Source organism: Mustela putorius, unplaced genomic scaffold (assembly GCF_011764305.1).
Source record: "Mustela putorius furo isolate JIRA1106 unplaced genomic scaffold, ASM1176430v1.1 tig00003836_pilon_pilon_pilon, whole genome shotgun sequence".
NCBI lineage: Eukaryota > Metazoa > Chordata > Mammalia > Carnivora > Mustelidae > Mustela > Mustela putorius.
In genome coordinates, this window is record NW_025421989.1 from 9,015,076 (window position 1) to 9,040,304 (window position 25,229).

The 25,229-nt window shown below is 45.1% G+C and overlaps 1 protein-coding gene across 2 annotated transcripts in view; it reads left to right on the forward strand.

Moving 5' to 3' along the window:
* The window catches only part of FRMPD4 (FERM and PDZ domain containing 4), a 539,182-nt gene that overhangs the window by 479,943 nt on the left and 34,010 nt on the right, over nt 1-25,229 (forward strand). For both annotated transcript variants that reach the window (XM_004758833.3, XM_045089289.1), the window contains exons 5-7: nt 12,637-12,682; nt 20,487-20,591; nt 23,658-23,765. In XM_004758833.3, the coding sequence (XP_004758890.1) occupies nt 12,637-12,682; nt 20,487-20,591; nt 23,658-23,765 (259 nt within the window). The remainder of the gene's footprint in view (nt 1-12,636; nt 12,683-20,486; nt 20,592-23,657; nt 23,766-25,229) is intronic.

Sequence of the window (25,229 nt, forward strand, 5' to 3'; positions counted from 1 at the left end):
TCAGTCCCTTCCTTGGCCAGCGACCTAATTTATTTTTACCATGGAGAGATTTTATTCAGCAGACCAGATGTTGACTCTGACATTTTCCCCCTCTTTCTTCACCTCGTACTCATATTCAGCATTCCATCAAATTCCCATTCTTCTCTTTATAGAACATTAGCCCTACTGTTGGCTTAGGGGCCATATTGCTTCATAACAAATAACCACAAGGTCTCAGTGGCTTGTGACAACACACGTTTTCTTTTTCATGACGGCGGTAATATCACATAGCATTAAATTTGCCATTTTCACCACTTTGACAGGTACAACTCAGAGACATTAATTACACTCAGAGTGCTGTACAGCCATCACTGCTGACTGTTTCCAAATAATTGTGCATCACCCCAAACAGAAACTCCGTACCCATTCAGCAAAGCGTCTCCATCCCCCGTTCCTCCTAGTCCCCCAGTATACTTTAATCTTCTTTCTGGCTCTATGACTCAGCCTAGTCCAGAGATTTCTTAGGTGGACTCTTACAATGTTTGTCTTTTTGTGTCTAGAAATGAGCATTTCTTTCTCATGCATCTGAAAACTGGTTGGGGTGGTTCTGTTGATCTTGGCCGAGCTCTCCCAGAAGCTACAGGTAAGGGGCTGGTCCTCTACACAGGGACTTCATCCTCCTTGGGCCAGGGAGCTGGCTAGAGTACAGTCAATAGTGGACAAGTGAGAACACCGAAGGCCTCCAAAAATGTGGGCTGTGGTCTGGTGCGCTGTCACTCCTTTCCTTCTTCCATTGGCTACAGCAACTCATGGCCAAACCCAAAGCCTCAGGTCAGGAAAGAAAATGTCACTGTGACCTTTCCGAGCCTCATTTTCTTATCGATAAAAACAGGATAATAGTTTTTCCGATCCTGTAGAGTGTTGTGACTATTACCACAATTCTCTACATTTGCCATGTTAAATAGCAAACGATATTATTGTTGTTCTTAAAATGTAAAGAGTAGAAAAGCAACCTAATCCACCAAAACTTTACTTTTTTTCAATTTATTTTTTAAAGATTTTATTTATTTATTTATTTATTTGACAGAGATCACAAGTAGGCAGAGAGAGGGGGGGAGGCAGGCTTCCTGCTGAGCAGAGAGCCTGATTCGGGGCTCGATCCCAGGACCCTGCGATCATGACCTGAGCTGAAGGCAGACACTTAACAGATGTAGCCACCCTAGCGCCCCATTGTTCCTTGTTTTAAAGCATACGTTTTTGCTATTCATACAGCTAACCCTGCTTTTGATAGTTGTTACAAAATACAAAAATACAAAATACCCACTGAGCCACCCAGGCACCCTCCAATTATTTTTTTAAAACTTTTTGTTGAAGAGTGGAAGTTAAAGTTAGAAGAGGATGCTGGACGGCTTCATGGAAATTCAGAATGAGATTTAGAATTGCACACTAAGGCCAATTGGAATTTGATGAACCAATCACAATCTTTCTCTCCACTGGTTTTCTTATTTGCTTTTAGCAGTAGAACCCTTTCTTCAATAGACAACTAACTCACAATCCAATGGGTAAAGCCCTGGAGAGTCTCTGGTTGAAATTGTGCAACAGGGGACGCCTAGGTGGCTCAGTTGCTTAAGCGTCTGCCTTTAGTTCAGGTCATGATCCCTGGTCCTGGGATGGAACCTGCTTCTCCCTCTCGCTCTTCCCCTTTCCCTGCCTGTGTGATCCCTCTCTCTCAAATAAATAATAAGAACTCTTAAAAATTGGGGTGCCTGGGTGGCTCAGTGGGTTAAAGCCTCTGCCTTCAGCTCAGATCATGATCCCAGGGTCCTGGGATCGAGCCCCACATCGGGCTCTCTGCTCAGCAGGGAGCCTGCTTCCTCCTTTCTCACTCTCTGTCTGCCTCTCTGCCTACTTGTGATCTCTGTCAAAGAAATAAATAAAATCTTTTTAAAAAACTCTTAAAAATTAATTTTAGAAAAGGAGAAAATGAACAGCATGTCCAAGATTCTTCCTACTGGCCTATGACCTTGTCTCAGAAGGGTTGCATGGAGCACAGCTGGAAATCTGTGGGCTTCCCAATAATTTTGATACAGTTTGTGGTATTTAGTTGGGATGAGTTGAATATTGTACACTCATACCTTTTTGCACCCCTCTCTAAGACAACGGAGCTTTAACTGTGTATGAGTAAGTTTAAGACATTCTCGGAGCTTAGTCAGACACCAAGAAGAGTAAAAGAACAAGGTCAAGGAAAACTAGTAGAGTTCGTCGTATTAAAGAGGTATCCACGTCACAGGACCACGAAGGAATGGCATAGTCAAATAAAACACCGTTTTTACCTGAACACCTGCATGCGCCGTGACCTATCAGCCCCACTCCTAGGTACACGCCAAACAGAGCTGTGTACGCTCATTCACCAAAAGACATTTTTGAGAATAATAATAGCAGTCCCAGCTTGCAGCTCCAGTTTGAAAACCACCCAAATGTCCATCAGTTAGTAAACCACCCTGTGGTATTAGAAGTCAAGATAAGGAACAGGGTACCTGGGTGGTGCAGTCGGTTGAGTGTTGGACTCTTGGTTTAGGGTCAGGTTGTGTTGTCAAAGTCATGAGACAGAGCCTCGCAGCAGGCTCTGTGCTGGGCGTGGAGCCTGTTTAAGATTCTCTCCCTCTTTCCCTCTGCCCCTTCCTGCTCTATCCTCTTTCTCTGAAAAAAAAAAAAAAAATACAAAGGAAGGAAGGAACGGAGGGAAGGAGGGAAGAAGGAAGAACAGAAAGAGAGAAAGAATAGAAGAATGAACTCAGGATAGTGACTATTCCCAAGGGTTATGTCTGATATAGCCCAAGGTCTCTGAGTCCGGGCACTACTGACAGCTTGGGCTGAAAATTATTCGTCTTCCGAGACATGAGTGCCCTGTGGGACACTGAGCAGTGGCCCTATCCTCTACCTACAAGATGCCAGTAGTTTCCCCATTGTCGTGATAACCATAAATGTCTCCAGTCATTGCCAAATGCCCTCTGTGGGGCAGAATCATTCCCCGTTGAGAACCATCAGTGTATCTCAAATGCTGGGCACTACGAGATACTCAGTAAATACCTATTAAAGGATTGAATGAGGTGAGAGCTATTTAGTATCACACATGTGTGTGAAACAATTTAATTTTTATCTCAAGGGCTCCTGCTGTCCTTTACAAATCTTAAATATAAGTACCGGTTTCATCCATTAGTTAAAGGTAAGTGGTTCAAAGGCGAAAGACAACATTCATTCAGCTGAAAATAAATTAAATAGACAAAAAATTTAGGTCAGGCCAAAAACAAATATCACATGCAAATAAAACACTCTCGACAGCGGTTTCCACATTCTGAGCACCTAACCTGAAATTTCACTGCAACGGTTTAAAAAGTACAATAAAATAAAGTGCTTCAAATTAGCCGATATCATTTAAATGTTAATTTTGATAATCACTGCATCATTTATGTGATTTTAACCTAATGACCTAATATTCTCCACAAAGAAAAGCCCAGCCTAAGCCTTAAATACATTCATTAAAATGTGAATTAGCTTTTGCAAAGAACTGTGGCTTTTCCCTATGTTTGTATTTATAGTCCTTGGCTGTATATAAGTATTTAATTCTAAACCTAAAATTACAATGTACTTTAATCCTTGCTCTGCAAAGTTCAAATATCTACCCAACAATGTGCCAGTGGTGCCCGCAAAACTCTTCTTTGTAGTGAAATACTTTTAGTCCACGACTCAGAATTTATTAGTTCTTTTTCCTCCACCCCGGTCTCCAAAGTGTGTAATTGTTGGACTTGTGTTCTACTCACTTCCAGCATTTAGAGCATCCTTGTCGCCATTTCCACCTCAGTGTATAGGACTGACATTTTGTATTTAAATGTGAGTCTGTGTCACGGTATTCTGGGGAGCCATTAAATTGGACACTGTCTTTTCTTTGAGAAGGGAGATATGTTCTGTTTCGAGATCATTTGACCCCTTAGATCACTGCCTTTTAAAAACATCGGTTTTCTTCTTTTTTAAAGATTTTTATTTATTTATTTATTTTGTGTGAGTGAGAAAGTGCATGCGTGAGAAGAGGGGGGTGGGGGTGGGAGGGGGCAGAGGGAGAGAATCTCAAGCTGACTCTGTACTGAGTGCAGAGGCCAATGTGGGGCTCCGTCTCACAACCCCTGAGGTCATGACCTGAGCTGAAACCGAGAGTCGGGCACCTAACAGGCTGAGCCACCCAGGGGCCCCTAAAAACATAGCTTTCAAAGTCTTTATGGACAGATGACGGTCCAGTTTTCTATTGCTGCATAACAAATTTAAGGACTTAATTAAGGGCTTAATAAAATAATAAAATAATTCCTTATCTGTCATGACTCTGTTCTGGACTCATCCACAGAATTCTAGCTGGTATCTTTCATGTGGCCAACCAGAGCTGTAACCACATACAGGCTTGTTTGGGCTGGACATCCCAGGTGGCCCCTTCATTCCTGCATTGTTGCCTGGACCTGGGCAGCCGAAACAGGTGCGCTGGCCAAGCAGGTCCCCCTCTCTCCACGGTGCTACTCTGCATGGCCAGCCTTCTCACAACACGGTGGTCTCAGGGTTGTTGGCCTTCTCACCTGGTGGCTGGCTTCTCCGTGAGCATTCTAAGATAGCCACAGAATGGGTCTCTGCAAGGCTTCCTCCAATTCTTCTAACCAAGGCCTGGGATTCATGCAGTGTCCCTTCCACTCTATTTCTAGACACCAAAAGCTGTGGTTCATTGAGGTCCATCTCTGGGGCCTCTGTAGCTCAGATGGGGAAAGATGAACAGTTCAATCATCCGGTTTTTCAGTCTTTAACCTACTGCTTAAAAAAGATCTTGTCTTAAATTCTCTTCATTTTCCCCATTGGCCACCAACCTGGTGGGGTCTTTTCACTCAATAGTATAACCCCTATGTCAAGGGTAAAATGGTCCTGGGAGAGACACTGTGGAATTAGTAGCAGCCCAGCCGGTGCTCCCGGACAAGTGAATTCTTTGATCCTTCTCTTCTATCTTTGTTGCCCTGATGACTATGGTGGCTTCATTATGTACATTTTCTTTGCCAGCATCCCCTGACCATAACTGAGAAATGACAAATAATCCCTTTCTTTGCAGTTATCGAAGTAAAGACACGGTTCAGCAACAATGCATAGAGCATTAATGTTTCCTAATGTCTGTGACAGATCACACTTAGCCTTAATGTGTTGATCTGGCTTGAATGCTTAGTCATTTGCTAGCAGTTTCCATTCTCTTCCAGCTTCAGTACATGTTAGGAATCGATACAATGGATAGTTAATGTCTCTCTCCAGAGTACTGGGAAGGTCAACTAGATGAAGCATTAAACCGCCAATCTAAGTAGTCCTATGGCAACTTTTCTAAAAGTGAAGGGCAGCATTATTTCCTTCAGCTTTGCCAGCAATTGACTAGGTGGACCATGTTATGGCTGGTTCTCAGATCATAAAAATCTTAATGTTCTTTTCACATCTCCGGGTTCAGATAGAAAGAAGAAATAGAAAGGAAGCCACTGGGATACCAAAATCCTAGGATTGCAGAAAGGCTCTTCTGAGTGAAGAGTCGCTGGAGAAATGCTGTTGTAATCATTTCTGATTTCCTTCATCAGCGGCTGTCCACCAGCAGAGAGTTTAAGGGCTGAGGTACACACATGAGCTTGCAGAAAAAAGTGTTTTGCTAATCTCGCCAAAGAACGCTGAAGTGGAAGAAGAAAGAATCTGATATGTGTGTGCATTTACCTTAGAAGTGAGAGTTCCAGTGCCCTTTCTCTGTGCCTCAGCACCTTTCCTTTCAATTAAAAATACTGCACATCCGTCCCTTGCATCATGTTAAAATGTCGTGTTACAGTTTACCAAATCATTTCATATGTAGCCTTAAATTTCCTCTTTATTTTGCCTTCCCATAGCCAAAACTGTCAGCCCTCATGGATTGATTCTTTACTTCATTTTTGAAGTCTAAAACTTTATAGTTAGTTAGTTAACTTGTTTGGACTTTTTTTTTTTTTTTGCAGGACTCTTGAATTTTGACATAAGGTATCTTGCTAGATATTTTAGTTATTTGGGCTTGGTTGTGTTTCATTTTCCCCATCTCTGAGGAAATCTCAGTGTTCTTCAGAGCTCTGTTACATCAGTCTTAATTTCTGAGTTGATCAAGGGATATATTTCTTTGGTGCAGAAGGAAATATACAATAGGGCATGCCAACATTACTACATATGGCGACACTAAATTCGTGTAAATATGAAATGAGAAAGGCAGTTGAGGAAAGGTGCCAAGCTATGCTGCTCTTTAAAAAAAAAAGACCACATCAGCTTTAGCTGCATTGTTGGAAAAGATTTTAATGCTGAAAGCCTCATTAGAATCCTAGCTGTCCCTCAGGTCACTTTGCTTGCTGCAGCAGAAATCCCAGCCAGTGAAATTTACAAATGGGATGTGTTGCCAAAGCGTGACCTGCGACCACTGATGCCAGATGTCCCAGACGGGTTTCAAGGGATCCCATCAAAAAGGGATAAGATGCTTTTGTGGAAGAATCAAAGGCAAATTTGGTAAGAGCAGTTTAGAGAGGGCAGACTCTATTTTCCACCACAGGTCAGCGCTGTGATTCAGGGATCTAAATGATGTTTTTAACAAACTCAACTATTTCAAAACTATTGGTACTGCCCTTTGAAGCTATTCTTTAAAAGTAGAAGATTCACTTGGAATTTATTACGAAATAATACTCCTCTACACATGCCCCTAACTGTATTTTTTAACATTCCCAGCTGTTTCAGACCTCCGTAAAAGGAAGTTATCTGCTTTACCGAAATGTAACATCTTCCACTCTCCAGTCTAATCTTTCTGCTGAAGCGATTTTAAAATGGCTTAGATTTCCCCAACTGCCAGCCAGGATCTTGGGGTTAGGAATTCTAAAAGATCTAAAACATTATGAAGTTAATTGTCTGGCAGGTTTTAATGAAATAATTATAGGTGAGAAAAACAGGAGAAAAGCACATTTCCAGTCTGGATGACAAATAACATACTGTAATATTTTATTTCAATTTAAATAACTTCATCTTTCATTAATCGGTAAAGTTAAAACCAAGCTAGGTTGTGTTTCAGGCACTTTACAGAGAGTTACTTCAAGCACAAAAACTTCTTAAGATTTTATTTATTTGCAAGAGAGTGAGGAAGAGCACAGGTGGGTGGGTAGAGGGAGGGGCAGAAGTAGGCTCCCGCTGTGCGGGGAGCCCAATGCAGGACTTGATCCCAGGACTCAGGGATCATGACCTGAGCTGAACACAGATGCTTAGCCAACGAGCTACCCAGGCACTCCAGGCACAAAAACTTTAAATGCCGTCAATGTAATAGACATATTTTGAAAAATGTTTCCCATTTTTTAAATTAAAAAAAAAATCTCATGTGAGGTGAATTCATGGGCAGAGGCCACTTTTGGATACTTACAGTTACTTGGTTATGAATCTTTTTGTTAGTGTGGCAGACAGAATCCAACATGGGCCCAATAATCTTCGCTTCTGGACATGCATAGTTTTGTGCATTCCACTCTCTTTTAGTATGGGTGGGGTCTTTGATGTGCTTCTCACCAATAGAATATGGCAAAGGTGATGGGATGTCACTTCTGGGATTATATTATACAACATTGTAACTTCCATCTTGCCAGCCAACTCTCCTTTGTTGGTTTTGCTGAATCAAGTTACCATGTCGCAAGGAATGAAGGGTGACCTCTAGCTGACTGCAAGCAAGGAACAGAGACCCTTGGTCCAATATCTCAAAAAAGAATTTAATCCTGCCCCAAACCACAGAAGTGTGCTTGGAAGTGGGTCCTTCCCAATTGAGATTTCGGATGAGACCTCAGCCCTGGGCAACACTTTGATGACAGGCTCGTGAGAAAAAAAAAAAATTGTTTTTGAAGATTTTATTTATTTATTTGAGAAAGCAAGAATGAGCAAATGGGAGCGGGGAAGTAGGGGTGAGGGAGAAGCAGACTTCCCATTGTGCAGGGAGCCCGATTCAGGGCTTGATCCCAGGACCCTGAGATCCTGACCTGAGCCAAAGGCAGATGCTTAACCAACTGAGCCACCCAGCCAGCCACCAAAGATGAGCACAACCTAATCCCTAGAGCCTGTGACTGTACCTGTGATTCCATTAAGAATGGGAGGATTGTCCTGGATTATCCCGGTGGACCCAATGTTATCAGAAGGGTCTTTATAACTGAAAGAAGGCAAGAGAGTCAGAGAGAAACTGGAAGGTGCTATGCAGCTGGATTTGAAGATGGAAGAAGGGGCCATGAGTCAAGGAATACAGGAAGGCTCTAGAAGCTAGGAAGTTTCCCAGAATGAGTGCAGCCCAGCTGACACCTTGACTTTAGCCCAGTGAGGCCCATTTCAGACTTTGGCCTCCATTCTTTATAAGGTAATGAATTTGTGTTGTTTTAAGCCACTAAGTTCGTGTTTATTTATCACAGCAGCGATACAGAGCTAATCCCATTTCTGTGGTTATTTGCTTAGCGTCTGAGATGCTTAACGAGTTGCATCTCCAGGCATTTGTCTGCTCCTAACAGACTGCACCAGAGCTGGGAATATCTGCTTCCCTTTCCAGAAGTAAACAAATGAATATGGGACCACTGGGCATCGCTCTGGAGGAAATTAGCATTTTTCCTACAGGCTTGTGTGCCCATCCCGCCTCCTGCCTGCCCCAGCGCCTCTTGTCCCTCACTGTTGTGTTTTCCTTTGTATTGTTTTTTCCTTAGAGCTCTGAGCCCTCAGTCAAGGATTGTTTGGACTCAAAGAACACTATCTACTCAAGTCAGTTGGAGGAAGGAGAAGTTGGAGAGGAGTGTAGCCAACGGGTCTCAGGGTGGAATCTTCCAGCAACTGTGGTTCTTCCTCCCCACTGCCCTTTCATGACCGCTCACCAGAGCCCGCTCTTCCTTAGCCCTCCTCAAAGCCTCAGGCAGGCCCCATCCGTATCTCAAGCAGGTTTAAGGAAATTCTCCAGTGTCTTGTACACTCGTAATCACAACAGCTTGTAATCGGTAGTTGAAACATTCGATTGTCACGTAAGAATCGAAACTCCCAGCTCCACAAATGCCTTCCCTGCCCCTGTTTTGTGCCTGGGATGCCTGCAGTGGGCTAAGGGGCATTCCTTAACCTTCTTCTCTAGCTTTGGCTCCTTCCGTATGGAAATGGGACCAGGACAGTGAAGTGAAAAGCTTCACTTGATTGGCACCAATGTCATCTGGCATCGGTGTCCTCTTATCTACAGAGGATAATGCACATTCACTTTTGGGCTCCTGGGTGGCTCAGTCAGTTAAGCAGCTGCCTTCGGCTCAGGTGATGAACTCCGGGTCCCGGGATCGAGCCCCATGTCAGGCTCCCTGCTCAGTGGGGAGTCTGCCTCTCCCTCTGTCCCTCCCCCTGCTCATGCTCACTGTCTCTCTCAGATAAATAAATAGGACCTTTAAAAAAAAAAAAAAAAAAAAGGTTGACTCTTTCCCTTGTGGACATGTTTGTGGATTCCTGGAAGACTTCTCTGTCGTGTGGCTCCAACCGCAGCACGTGGAGTCCGAGAGAACCCAGAGGCTGGCTCTGTCCTTGCACCCCTATAGAGGCTCAGATGTGCCAGACGCCTTTATTCAGTGACCCCAGGGCTCCACTTCTACTGTGTCTTCCACATACTGGCCCCAGGAATTGCATCCCGTAGGCCTGCCTCAGTGGAAGGGTAGGGATTTTGAAAACATCTCTATTCTTAGGGGTTATGTTGCTTCCACCAAACTCTCCCGGTTGCCTTTTGTTGTTGCTTTTAATTAAGTAATGAGCCCGGCTCCCAGGTGCATACAATGTTAAAGGCCCTACACCCTGGCTTTCAGTACCTCCTTCAAAGGTCTGTGGCACCCTGCTTTGGTGCGCAAAGGTGAGCGATGTCTTTTGACCCAAGGCCTCGGGTGGCTCCGTGGCCTCCTGTAACTCATGAGCCCAGAGGGCGCCCTTGTGGTTGCTCCTGCTGCCGTTTCACCCCTGACAGGACTGAGTGAGAAACCCTACGGGACCCAAGGCGCTATGGAGTTCATTCTTCACATCTGACAGGGGATAATTAAGTACTTGTAGATGAAAGAACACGGAAATGAAAGGCTGTTCACAGAGCTGCTGATATTTCGATTGAGATCTTCCTATCAATTGTTTTCTTTCTAATAAGACAGTGGGCGCCAGAACTGCACAGGGGAGGACTCGCCCCTGCCACCTCCCCTCTTGCTCAGCCATTACTGACCCTCAGCTCCCTGTTGGGAGTCTTGGGTGTATTAGTTCCGATCCTGCGGAGAGGAAATCTGATTGGCTCTCTCCAACCTCTGGGTCCAATCAGCTGTGCCCCGAGCACAGATCCCTGGGCCCAGCGACGGCTCCCCAGGGCCCTGGGGGCGGACCTTGGGCAGGGCACGCCCACTACCGCGGTGGCCGTGTGCACAAAGGCTTCGGTCAACTGGATCCTTTCTCTCCTCTGCTGGGCGTTCCTTGGTCCCTTCGAACAAGAGGAACTCGAGGGAGAGCTGAGAAGCAATACTTGTGTTGCCTTCTGAGTGTTCCTCTCACGCAGACACCTGTATGGAGACAGTGGGGGCTGGGCGATGGGGTTAGGTCCCCTGCCTTGGGATGGCCCCAAAAGAGCTGGGCAGCGGGTCCTCCGCTGTCTGTGAGCAAATGAGGGATTACTTCAAAAAGCTCCATGAGCCACCTCCCCTTCAGCAGTTCGCGAGTTCGCTAACGTACGTCTACCCCACATTTCTTCATCCTCTTCCAAATTGCAAGTTCTTTATGAAACCATACGTGCAGACAGTGGACTTCATCAAACTCATCTGTTCAGGCTAGAAAGCATCATCAGAGACCCACGGAAGGCCCCTCTCCTCTGATGTTGCTTATTTATATTCACGCCTGCCCTCTCTCTCTCTCGCCCGACAGAGATCCCTTCGAACGCGTTTAGTGTGTCCTTTAGTGTGTGCGTGTGTTTTGCACTTTTGCCGAGGGTATTCTGTTGCGCACCGGGTCCGGTTTCTTGCCCTGCGCCAACGCCGGAGTTACCAAGCGCAGCTAAGCTCCTGCCTCTTCTCCTGCCTCTTCTCGCCCCGTCCTTGGGTGCTGGCCATCCGCGCACGTCCATGGCCACTGTCCTGTGGCTGGAGCCCTCACTGCTCTCTAGCCTTTCACCCCCCCCACCCCGGCAACATCCCCAACTCCCCCAGCCCTTAAAGTCCAGCGGCAGCATGTCTTTGGGACCTAAACCAGAGTGATAAGGCTTGTGACACTGAGGTTTGCCTAGTGATGCCACAAGGCCTGGCGGAAGGGCTGCCCCTGTCCACACAGCCAGCCGCGACGCGCAACCACTCCCTGTATCTGCGGCACTCCGCTGTGGGCGTGCCGTGGCTCTGTTTCCCCATCTAATGGCGATTCTGGCTGCCACACTTGGTGCTGGAGCTTTCCACCCACCCTTGGCAACTGGGAACTCGTGGGAGCCCACGGGCGGGGCGGCCGGTCCTCCAGCTTTACCGTCATCTGAAATGTCCTGATACTTCTTCGAGTCTCTTGACTTCTATCCCTCCCTTCTCTGCTGTTTCTTGTTCTCCTCCCCCACGGCACTCCCCACCTCCAGCCCCCACCCAGCGCTGCCGTGGCCAGTGGCCGGAACTAGCTTGGGGGGGAGGGTGCCCACCACAGCGCAAAGATTGCTGGCAATACCATCTGCCGTGGCTTCTTCCAGGGAACAGCCTTGCCACGGATTCCCTTTACTTTATTCACGTGGACAGTAAATCACAAAAGCAGGTGTTCATTAAACCCTGAAGTAGTAGGAAGTCCGCATCTCCTCCACAAAGTGGCAACAGACCTTCCTCGTATGGATGAAAAGGGAAGGAAGGAAACTGTTACACCCACAGCACGATTTTCCCTGAGGAGCTGAGTTATTTATCAGGATTGGGTTATTTGAGGGAAATTAAATAAACCATGATATTGCCTTGTTCTGCTTTCCGCTACAAGGCATCCCCTATCAGGAACACAGTTTCCCAGCCGGCACCCGTCTGAAATAGCTCGGACCCCAACATCCTGGGCATTGCCACCGTGGACCCAGGGGGCCTCCCGGCGTGGGGAAGTGATGTTTGCAGGATGCTGTTTGCACACAAGAAACCCACACTGACACTTCGCTTTTGTGCTGCTGACCCTGAGAAGATAACGATGTTACTAATTTTTAAGAAATCGATTCCCTTTCTAGAAAATTAAAATCAAAGGGGGAGAATGAATGTGGAGGGTAGCGGGAAGCACAGGGACTGACGGAGAGCAGGCTTCTGCAACAGTCCTTCCCTGGGCGAGGGTTATTTCAAAGCCCTGCTGTTTGGCATCGCAGATGATAGCGCCCAACATACACCGCATGGGAAGCTTTCAATCAGGCTGTTTGTTACACTGGGTGAACACTTGATTTTGGTTTTCTCTGAGGCCTGAAAGCCCATTTTTGAGCTTTTTGATTTACTGCGCCTGAGAGCCCCAGAAATGTTCGCCAACACATCACACGTCGCATTTCAAAAGAACGCTGTCATAGAGAGCCTGGCCTCTGCGCATTTCATAAATATGTTTGTTTTTCTTCTCTTTCAGAAGCTGCAAAGAATCGATACTCCTCACTGTCATTCAGCCTTACCCTGTAAGTGTCCTGTGAGTAAAAGTGCCGCTGTAAGATCCCAGGAATCCAGTGTCCCCTCCTCCCAGTCCGGGGAAACCGTGACAATGAATTAACAGCAGAGAAAAACAGCATGCACTCACAATATGAGTTCAGAAATCTTCATTATTTGTGTTTTATGCACCATGGTAGCAAAACCATTCACAGCAAGAAAGGAAAGTAACGCCTTTTCTATAGATCTGGAAAACCAGCTCTCAGTCAATGGCACTCACATCTGGAAATCACACAAGACTCAAGACTTTCTTATTGTTTCTTGCTTGAGAATGGCAAATGGAATGGGAATGTTTAATTGTAGGGTGTTCTAGCATAATTCTTTTCCATATTCCTTTCTAATTATTTTGGTAGATATTTCAGGGAGGCCCCTCACACACACACACACACTTAAAGGTGGCTATTAGAGGAAACGCGACTGTCAGAATTTGATTTCAGCAGCCTTGGTCAGGAGGATGGGGAGTACTGCCTTGGGTTGCCATGATTTTTTTTTTAAAACAACTCTATCACAGTATAATTTGTATATCCTAAAATCCACCCATTTCAAACATACAAGTCAATGCTCTGTATAAAATTTACTGAGGTATGCAGCCATCACTACAGTCCGGTTCCAGAATACTTCCTTCAGCCCATTGAGATCCCTCGTTCCCATTGACAGTGAACACCCCCTTCGCACCCTCAATCCCAGGCAACGACTGGTTGCCCATTTCTATAGATTTGCTGTCGCTTGTGAAGTCCGTACATTGGGAGTTGAGCTCAAAAATACCAAGGCAAAGTCCTTCAGATTTTCCCACAAAGGTTTACCATCAGTACCTTGCATGGCCTTCACAGGGATTGGCAGAGATTCCCAACTGTTTAAACTTCTACTTCCTTCCCCGTGGAGTTGGAGGCTCTGCTAAGGGTCATTCTCCGTCTCCTGACCAAACTCTTCCTCTCCCGTGTCCCAGCATCCTCCTTGGAAGCACTGTGGCCTCAGCATTTCAGGCAGGGAAAAAAAAGTGTTCCAGATTGTGATACGATGACAAATAGAACTAAGCAAGACAACAAACTGTGCCATCCGGGACATTGCTACTTACAATAAAAACTTAGTTTACTATGGACTGTTGCTCGTGGTCCCTGTGTGTGCCACAACTGCGCATGCATGTCTGGATTTGAAAACCAAGGAGACAATGGGACTTAAGAGAACTGAGATTTGAGATCCAGTTCTCGGCAATAGAACAGGTCAGTCCTGCACCTGCTCGGACTTCCAAATCTGTCTCGCTTCTCACACTGACTCCCGTCCAAGGGCTTCCCTGCTCTGCTGTCTCATAATTCCCTGCTTCCTTCCAGAGAAAGAACAGCTACATGGTTTCTGTTAACCAGAGTGTCATTCACACTCGCTTCAAATCTATCCATGTTTCCTCATTCTTTGCAGGGAACAAATAGGTTGAGTGAAGCCAACAGAAATGCCTACAAAAACCAAGTGGTTGGCCCACTACAAATTCCTAATGAAACTTCAAGTTCACCTTGCGTCTCCTGGCTTCCCTCTTCCCACTTTGTAACCTCTTAGACATGCGAGATCAGAACCATTGTATTCCAAACCAGGTTATTTTTGCAATGTGAGGTAATGTTTTACCCCATGCAGTAGACTTGGAGAAAGAACAAGGACTTTGGCATTTAAGTTAAGGGTTGTGTCTTGTGGCTTTGCTTGCTGGTTTCGAGTGCGCGTGACTGGTTATTCATATGAATCCTCATTATTACCAGTGATTCATGGAACTTCCTATAATAGATCATCTGGAACTTTCCAGGAGTTCAGGTGGCTGTTGCTCTTGCGCTATAATGAAAGTCAACATTTGACCACAACTTTCAGGAGCGAGTGTTGTGTGTTCTTCTGGCCAATAGCTGCACCTCTGCGCCTCGTAGCACTCTCTCCCTGCTCGGTCGCTGGGTGGCATCCTCGTCTTTGACTTCCCTGGATTAGCCCTCCTTCCTGAAAAGCCCACCACATATCCTACCCCAATACTTCCTCGGCCTAGCCAAACCCTTCTTGCTGACCATTTCTCTCGGCAGCCAGGATCGGCATCCTGAAACAGATGGGCCCCCAGGCTGAAAGAACATGTATAAATTCTGCTTTTATTGCAGATAGTCAAAATTAGCATTTTAATTTATTCTGTAACCTGCCGGCCAGCATTTGTTATGTTGTATTTCTTCTGCCTAGTAAGGCCCCGTCAAGACAGAGAACCAGTGTTCGCCCCTTCTTACGTCACTCCCCATGGTCCCGGGGCTCCGCCACAGTGAGCCCTGCTGTGGAAATTCCTGAGGCTTTTTTTTTTAATTAATTTATTTTTTTCAGCGTAACAGTATTCATTGATTCCTGAGGCTTTTGAGAAGTCGTTCTTCACAGGCTGCTGCCTTGTTTTTGAAGTGTTATAGACGGCTCTCCCCTTCTGCCGTGTTTCCTTTATTTCTTAGAGAAAAATTGTGGAAGTATAGAAGGCAACACACACGAGAGCAAAAAAATATACGTCAGCCCATCTTTTCCTCCGAGACAAGCAGTGTAAACTCTCGGCCTGGTTCCTTCCAGTCACGTGATAGATGCCTTGTCACTAGTGGAGATCTTGGACATTGAGTTTATTCTGCTCCTTTCACTTAGTCTGTCATAAACATGGTTTCATACCATCGAGAATTCTTTATCAGCATCGGATGCATGGCTGGAAAGCATTACACCGAACCAAGATTTACTTAGCCAACACCCTCTTATTAAGCCTCTCATACTGATCTCAGTGGTCTTCCCTTCTAATGCTGCACACAACACCTTTGCGTAGAAGTCTTTATCTATATCTAGTGAGAAGTTCCCCCCTTCCATTATGATGACATTCTGAAGAAGAAATTTCTGGGTCTCTTGTGGATTTTATTCCATCTTTTGCACCATCTTCTTTCCTCGCACTCTGTGTTTTATTCCAGGGCTTTCTTGCTGGCTCCTTCCTCCTCTCCTTTGACTTTACCTCCCACATTCCCAAATCTGGAACTTCCAGAACTTCCTAGTGTAATGAGGCTTGAGAAACAGACTGTTGAAATTCTTCGATTCCCTCCCATTACACAGTGCTGGCTCCGTGGCACTTGGGATAAGTTACTGTCCATTCTGTAGGCCGGCGCGATCATGATTTTCATTCACTCGGCTTTTTTCTGGACCCGAGAGCTGAGGGACCTGCTTTCCTGCTTCTCCTTCCTGCCCAACTTCTACTATGTTCCACACACCTGGGAGAGACTACCTATCTCCTTATGGGAGCCTCCATGTGTTAGATAGTCCCAGAATCCAGACCAGATCCTCCTGCCGTGTGTCATGCCAGCCCAGTTTCAGGCTTGTGGGATGCTTCATTGGGTCACTCTTCCTTCCTCCTGGTCATCCATGCATGTTTCCTGGGAGCGCCTCCCATTCAGCTTCCTGCTTGTCAGTCCTTGTCTTAGGCGCTGCTCTGGGGAAACTCCACGCTAAGTGACCCGGTGATAACTGTGGGCTAACTCAGACTTCACCACATACTTACTCCATGCCTACCTTCCACGTACAGAGTACTGTAGACATATAGGAGTTGTAAATTTAAGACCCTATGCTTTACCCTCAGAAATTTTATCTTATTTAGGTAATTTTTTTTTCCAAACGATGTTCTAGTGACTTCTGAGCCTCTAAAAGCCCAGCAAAAGCAACAGCAGATTTGGAAAGACGTTGATTAGAGCCCTTCTAATCTTAAATTAATTAACAGCAGGGGAATCTGATTATTTTAAATGGTAATCACTCGTCATTTCCACTACAGGATAGGAAGTGCTTGTGATCAGCACCTACGGGCCTGCAGGTTGCTCAGAATTAACTCATCGGGTTCTGAGGGGTGTACATTGTATGTTTTTTGAGGCGCAAAAGAAGATCAGAGTGAAAACCGCGGTCGTGATGGGATTACGTACCCCGCATGCCACATGTAACTCCAGCCAGTGGAATAAGCCATTATTTTGTTGACTCTAATTCAGTAACCTTCAGACTTGAGGAGCTTATGTTTTTATTACCCAAAAGTAATTTTTGAAACATATGTCAATTACATAAAATAGTCACAAATCTGGAATAAGAAAAATGCCCTGGCCTGAATTCTCGGCCTTTTATCCCAAGTCTGTTGGCTTCAAAATACACATAGAATAGTATTTACTTAACTCCTTAGCTATCTAATTCCTGGCTGGTTCTCCTCGTTCATCAGGTTTGTGGTTAGGGCAGGGCAGATAAATCTGCGGAGGAGGCAAGAGGTTAAAGGGAGAAGCAGACTCCCCACTGAGTAGGGAGCTGGATGCGGGGCTCAATCCCAGGACCCTGGGATCATGACCTGAGCCGAAGGCAGATGCTGAGCCGACTGAGCCACCCAAGTGTCCTTGTGAAGTGCTTTTTTTTTTTAAGATTTTATTTATTTATTTGACAGAGATCACAAGTGGCAGAGAGGCAGGCAGAGAAAGGGGACAGCAGGCTCCCTGCTGAGCAGGGACCCCCCCCCCACCCCATGACACGGGTCTCGATCCCAGGATCCCGATATCATGACCTAAGCTGAAGGCAGAGGCTTAACCCACTGAGCCACCCAGGCGCCCCTGTGAAGTGCTTTTTTTTATTGAGGCAATGAGTGACATAGATCATTTCAGGAAAACATGGCAAAGTGCTATATTAAAAGATTCAGATGCACAGGGGAATCAACCTCTGTATCTGGCATGTTGAGCACACATGAGAGCCTTCATGAATAAAGGATGCTAGAGCCCGAGGCGGCAGTGGTTGGTGGGGGAGGGGGCTTCAAAGCTTGAGCCCCTTATCTAATTAGTAGCTTCTGTTCTCGGTAGCTTTCTGACAGCCCACTCCCTTTGTGTGAAACCCATTGTGCCAGTGTAAGTATCGCCTGCCTAAAATCATTAAGAGAAAATAATGTTTTCCCTTCAGCTAAAAAGTGGCATATCGAAAGCAAAAGAACTCACTACTGTACGATTTGTTCGTTAATCATTACCAAACTCAGCCTATAATTACAGCGATCCGAGGAGAACACCACCATCCCATCCCTTAAGCTCTATAGTAGGACTTTTTTTTTTTTTTTTTTTTTTTTTTTTTTTAGTAACCTCTACACTCAACATGGGGCTCCAAACTCCCAACCCGGAGATCAAGAAGCACAAGCCCCACAGACTGAGCCGTCCAGGCGCCCTGGAGTGGGGCTTTTAAAAGTCATATTGAACATGTCAACATGTTGTTCTTTAGAGCTTTGAGTTCTTGGTTCTGTTTTCTTTTGTTGTGTTCCAAGAGGTCAGCCTTCTCTGCAAACATCTTGCATAAACAGGGAAATTAAAGCTCCGGCGGCCAAACCATCCGTTCATCCACCCTGTCCCCTAAGACACGGATGAGCGCAGCAGGTGGGATGGGTGTGGAGGGAAACTTAAGGTAACAGGATTGTGTCCAGTATTCAAGCAAAACTCCTCCCTGGAACAGGCACACACAGTGCCAACAGCGATTTTATCTTTTTACAGGAAGATGCACGTAACATAAATCTACCATTTTCACTATTTTAAAGCATTCAAATCGGGGACATTAAGTATGTCCACCATCTTGTTCAACAGTCGCTGCTGTCTTGTTCCAGAACCTTTTCATGACCCCAAAAGGAAATCAACCCCCGCAGATGTTAGTCACTCCCCATTGTCCTCACCTGCCCGGGGTAACCACTATTCTACCTTCCGTCTATATCGAGTTGCCTGTTCCAGACAGTTCATGGAAATGGAGTCCAGTGCTACAATACATGGCCTTTTGTGTCTGGTTTCTTTCACTCAACATAATGTTCCTGAGGTTTATCCATGTTGTAGCACAAACCAGAACATCATTCCATTTTATGGCTGACTAATACTCCATTGTATGGATTTGTCATTTCATTTCTCTATTTTATCATATCATTTTAATTGATCTCAAGTACACTTGCATTTGACAAAGATGGGAACCTTTTTCATTTTTACTCAAAATTCAAAGTTTGGGACCCCCTAATTGGCTTTTGTGCCCTGAGATTAATACAGGGCACAGAAAGTCGAGCCTCTATGTTTGTTCTCGAGTCAATTACTAGGATTCTTTCCACAACAGCCTGAACCTCTTGGGACCACATACCACAAAAACGATTAGGTTGGACAATTTGCAATTTGCAATTTGCAGTGCTTGACAATTTTAATCTATCAAGTAGCAATTTCATGATTCAAACTAAATATTTTCCTGTTTATTAGATTCAGTAGAGAATGTGGTCCTTTTTAAAATAAACAAATGGTGCCTGCAACATAGTGGATACCTCCTAAATGTGAGTTCCCCTCTCCTCAGGCTTCATTAAAATTCTGCAAGAAGGATGATTCTCAGATGGGGTGAACTGTGCAGCAGGAGTTCGCTCTGGATCACAGTACACTTCTGAGCAAGTTTCCCTCTTGCACGTTTAGTTTCTGAGGAAGAAAACTTGAGTCACTCAGCTCCTTTCCAACAAAAGACAATACAATTGACCCTTCAACAATGTGGGTGTTGGGAACACCAACTCCCATGCAGTCACAAACCTGCATGTAACTTTTGAGTCCCCCAAAACTTAACTGCTGATAGCCTACGGTTGACCAGAAGCCTTACCGATAATGTAAACACGTATTTTGTATGTTCGTTGTATTATATTCTGTATTCTTAGAATAAAGCAAGCTATGGAAAAGAAAATATTATTAAGAAAATCATAAGGAAACTATGTTGGTGTGTCTGGCTGGTTCAGTCAGTAGAGCATCTGACTGTTGATCATGAGTTTGAGCCCACACCGGGTGTTGAGATTACTTAAAGAAATAATAAAATAAATATAAATTTTGAAAAGGGAAATGCATTTATGATATTGTACTGTACTTTCCCCCCAAAATCCACACGTAAGTGGATCCTATGTTGTTGAAGGGTCAACTCTACGAAGAACCTTTACAATGAGACAGAATATGAAGCCAACATTCAATTGTAAGCCAAAGTGGTCTCTGCCCCAACCTGCAAGAACTCTGGATGACAGATTACCAGCAAGAGGCTGAAATTCAAGTTTGGGGCACATAAAGTGGGTGTGTTTTGTGTGTGCGCGCTCTTGCTTGTTCACACGCCCTTAAACCCTTTGTGTGAATAACAGTGGGACTATCGATCACCTTAGAACTATTAGTGAATCTTCTCCACCTCTTTAAAATAATGAGTGATCAATTCGACATGAACCCAACATTACCTTTGACCAACATTTCACCCTCCATGTTGCGCTCAAAGCTCTATATTCAAAGCACGGTTTGTGACTTTTGCAGGCATTATTTTAAAAGATCCTTGAGTGGGGCAGCTGGGTGGCTCAGTCGGTTGAATGTCAGACTCTTGATTTCGGCTCGGGCCGTGATCTCAGGGTTGTGAGAATGAGCCCTGTGTTGGGCTCTGCACCGAGCATACAGCCTGCTTAAGATTCTCCCTCTTCCTCTGCCCCTGCTCTCTTTCTCCCTCTCTCCTCTCAAAAAAAGAAAAATTAAAAAGATCCTTGGGAAGGTGCTCAGCAAGAACATAGAGCGCGCTGTTTGACTAAATCAAAGCTCCTACTTTATGAGCATGACAGGGTTTTGATTGCTTCCATGATTTGTGTTTCATCCTCGAATTGGACATGTACCAAATGTACTTTTTAGCAGAAATATTGCATATACGAGAGGAGAAAGCTAGAAAACAACTGCTCCAGGGTTTGCTCTATGTTCCCAATAATGATACCCAGTGTTTTCTTTTTTCTAGTCTCCCAAGTCAGCATTTATTAGTGCTGCCAAAAAGGCAAGATTAAAGTCCAATCCGGTCAAAGTGCGGTTCTCCGAGGAGGTCATCATCAATGGCCAAGTGTCGGTGAGTTGACCGTTGCCTGCTTGCAGCTCAAAGAGAGTGGCTGAAATAGGGGCTTTGCCCACAGCACAGCCAGTCACCCCTATGGAATGCTCAATAGAGAATTCGTGGTTGGATTTCACGGGGCTGCTAAATCTCAGAATTGCAAAGGGCTTGAGAGATGACCATGTTGCTCCTGATGGGTTCCCTCTATAGTATCCAGAATATGTAGTCCCGTGTTTCTTCGAACACTTCCAATGTTAGAGACCTCACTACTTTGCAGAGGAGTTGATTGTCTGTGATCTCTGGCATCACCCCAGGTTGAGTAAAATAGGCCTCTGAACCTTCCACGTGCTTCTTTCCATTGTGCCAAGTGAGCACGCTTCCATTATATATTTTGAGAAAGGCTTCCCTTAAGTTTTTCCTTATTCAGAATTAAATGTCTCCATTTCTTTTCACTGATCAAAAGGGAAAGAGGTGAAGATGCAGGGAAAGGGTCATATATGCCAACAGAAGTAAAGATATACAGCCCGAATCTTCATCCATAGGTCTTGATGGAAATCACGATTGCCCAGGCACGTAATTCATCTTCTAAATGAATAGTGCACACATCAATTGGAGGCTGAGTTTCCATTTTTTTCTCCCAAGAAAATCTAGCCTCATGTTTTTAGTTTTTCGAAAGCAGTCATGTAAGGCACTAATCATTTTTGAGCCTCTGAAATACCAGCGTTTGTGGTCAAGGTTATGTTGTTGCTGGTGGCGGAGTTTACATGAACTCACGAGGACAAAATCTCATCCATGACTTGCTCGTGACAGGTCACAAAGTCTTCTCCGAGGGCGGTCCTGGGTCTGAATTTGAAGGCGTGGCCTGCACATCCTGAGCGAGGCCCTCCTGGTCCAAGTGTGTCCTTGTCAAAACTCTCTGACCTGTGTCTGCCCCGCTTGGAGTCCAGGGGTTGGATGGCCAATCTGTTCAATTATGGGATGCTTGTGGGAGGGGCCTCGGGCTGTCACTGTGCTGCCCTGGGAGCATTTCAGCTGTGGCCCCTGTCTTCCCAATCACCATCTCCCACCCCGTCTCCTCTGCCCCTGTTCACCCCACACTGTTCCGCCCGCCATAGTGTATCCCTGTCCCTCTGGATGTAGTTAGCATCCGTTAGCATCTTACAAGACAAAGCTGGAAGGTACCAGTCACAGAGGAATCACACTATCACAGAAGGCCACCCTTAGCTCATCTTTTTTCAAGCTTCCGAGCATGAGATTGGGCAATCAGTTTATGTATTTTTAGCAAGAATGTGATTCTAGAAGCTGCTATGGCAGTCTCACTTCATCCTGGATCTAATAGGGCTCATTCAAGACAGCTGGTGTGTGAGGACAGCTCTGAGGGTCGGTCATCACCTGCAGCCCCCCCACTGTCTCCCCACAGGCCTGTGTGTGGCAGGGACATTCACTCACGTGTCTGTTCCTCAACCTTTGGGACCATCTTTATGTCCAGCCTACTCTTGCTCTACTGAGTCACTGCATATCTCTTCATGTGGCCTTGGAGCCAAGCCCACTCGGTGAGTTGGGAAGCAAGGAGTCAGGTGTCAAGTCCACAGGAGGGGAAAGGAGAGAAAGGAAACTCAGAGAAAGGAGCAGAAAGTGAAAGGCACAAAGTCTCTTACAGAAATACCCAGGGATTGAATCTCATGGGTTATCTGTAGGACATTAGCCAATCTCTGGACATCTTGTCTTTAGTTTCTTCATCTGTAAAACAAGGGACATAGAGTTTCATGACTGCTGAGTTCCAGTTGGCTTCTGTGACCCCGTGACCGGCTGCATGGGAGAAAGGATTGGCAGAGCGCATCCCACATGCCTTCTTTCTTCCCCTGCCATCTCTCCCTACTTTCAGTTAAAGAGAAAATTGAAAGCAATACGTTTCTCTTGTTCATTTCTGGTCATGTTCCAAGCATTTCTTCTTGAATTATTTTTGAGTTAAAATGTTTGTTATAGACTCAGTGTTTTAACCTTTACCATGCTCATCCATTCCTTAAATGTCCCCTTTGAGTTTAAGGAACATTTCTAAATGGATTAAAAATTGTTCCACCTTCCTGAGTCCGTTGGGGGGGGGCATGCAACTCTTGATCTCTCTGGGTCATGGGTTGAAGCCCCACATTGAGCATGGAGCCTACTTAAAAATAATCGTTTCCGGGGCGCCTGGGTGGCTCAGTGGGTTAAGCCTCTGCCTTCGGCTCAGGTCATGATCCCAGGGTCCTGGGATCGAGCCCCACATCGGGCTCTCTGCTCAGCAGGGAACCTGCTTTCTCCTCTCTCTCTCCCTGTCTGCTTCTCTGCCTACTTGTGATCTCTGTCTCTCAAATAAATAAAATTTTAAAAAAATAATTGTTTCCTAAAACAACTGTATACTTCAAGCATGTTCTTGCTTGTTACTCACTTTGCATGAGCTCTACCAGGTGCCAAAGGTACCACATCAAAGGTTATCATTGCTGGTCCCGTTCTTTTCAAGATAGACTGCTCTGCAAAGGCTGGCCTTGCTGTCCTGAGCACTGTAGTTCAATTACAAAGGAATTATTTCCTTCATTGGGTTTTCCGATGGGAAACCTTGACTTTTAAAAAACATTCAACGGGCGCGCCTGGGTGGCTCAGGTGGTTAAGCCGCTGCCTTCGGCTCAGGTCATGATCTCAGGGTCCTGGGATCGAGTCCCACATCGGGCTCTCTGCTCAGCAGGGGGCCTGCTTCCCTTCCTCTCTCTGTGATCTCTTCCCTTCCTCTCTCCTACTGTGATCTCTCTCTGTCAAATAAATAAATAAAATCTTAAAAAAAAAAAAAACATTCAACGGATTTATTTTCAGATGGGAAAAAAAAAGTTCTTTTATTTGCATCAACTGAGTTATTTGTAGCTGGAGAAGAAGAGTTTTGCTATGAACAACAGAACTCAGATATCACGGGAGGGACAGTTTTTAGCCCTAGAGAGTTCCCCGCCACACTTTTTTTTCATGTTGGGATTAGAATACATTGTAGATAGATACTGCTTCTGCAAAGGGCAGAATGCTCATTTGACCTTCTTGTTTGTTGCTGTCATTAAACAGGAAACTGTTAAGGATAATTCACTTCTTTTTATGCCAAATGTTTTGAAAGTGTATCTGGAAAATGGACAGACCAAATCATTTCGCTTTGATGGCAGCACCTCCATAAAGGTAAGCGGACCCCCTGATCTTCACCTGGACACTGGCAGGTGTGGCCTGAAAGTCCCACGGTCAGCCTGATGTGGCCTCACCTTCTTGCCAAACTGTTTCTTTCTGAGACTTTTTTGGTTGCTTCCAAATAAGGTAGTGTGTGAATACTTAAAAACAAACTGGGAAAAAAAGCTTAAACTAAGAAGGTTCTGCTCCGTGTGTGTGTGTGTGTGTGTGTGTGTGTGTGTGATGAACCACTAGGGCTAGTTATTTTTATGCAACTCCGGTGTAATTAAAAGAGCATGACGGTCCCCAAGAAGGCTTGGCACCCTGCCTAAAATTTCTTAGCAATGTCAGCCCCCAGGAAGATTAAGACGCTAGCTGTTAATTGAATATCTGCTTCTTTGGTGTCCAGCAAAAACAAGGGGTAGGATGATATAAAGATAACATTTGCTTTTAATTGCTGTAACCAATTTCATAAAATTAATGCCTAAAAAGAAAGAAATAAGGCATGCTTCTCAGGAGAAGGGGTAAAAAGGAAGAGTCACAGAGCAGTCCTATTACTGTGGAGCCACAGGTGAGTGGTACAAAAAGGGTATTAGAACAAAGCAGATGGGTTCTTTTCCCCCATGCTTTCTTCCTGGGGAAAAAAAAGTGCATATTCTCTTTTTTATTGGAGAAAAGTGTGTGCAGAAATTGATTGCTCCCTAATGTTCCAGCAGCCTAAAATAGGCTTTCTTCAAATGGCACAATAAAAGAGATTTTTATGGAGGTTTTAAAAAAAGTCCCTAGTGATGATCTGTACAACAATGTATCAAGAGACTATCCAGTCTGTGTTAAAAATGTCTGTCAATAGTCAACCCCTCATTCTCGGTTTTGTAAATTAGTCAGCATAGACCGCACAAGTAGAAGCATTTCTGCAGACGCCTGTTCCCTTATTGCCGTGATACCAACAAGCAGCCCGTTTGGAAGTGCTTGAAGTAGGTGCCGATGTAGCAGGTGATGGAGAGCACAGTGTTTGAGATTGATGATGGAGCGTATAAGCCGTCCTCAAATCCTTCCGCACTGAACCATCACCTTCGTGCGACACCGCTCATTTTAAATGGGGGTGACTGACAAAGTCCTTTTCCTTTATTCCTCCTCAAAATCCGTGGATAGCAATGTCTTACTCTTATTATTGATCTGCTAGCCTAGAGGTGGGCACACTTCTGGAAGGAGATTAAGTATTTCCAGCTCTGTGGCCTGTTTGATCTCCCTCGAAACTACTCTGTTCTGTTGTGTCAGCAAAGCAGCCATAGACGGTGGGCTCCGGAGGTCCTTAAGTCCGCCCTCTGGTTCCATGATTGACTTGAAGGACTTGCAGAACTCGGCAAATTGTTATAAGCACAGTTACGGGGTTTTGTTTTGTTTTGTTTTTTTAAAAATTTTATTTATTTGTTTATTTATTTGTGAGAGAGTGAAAGCGAGAGATCACAGAGCGAGAGG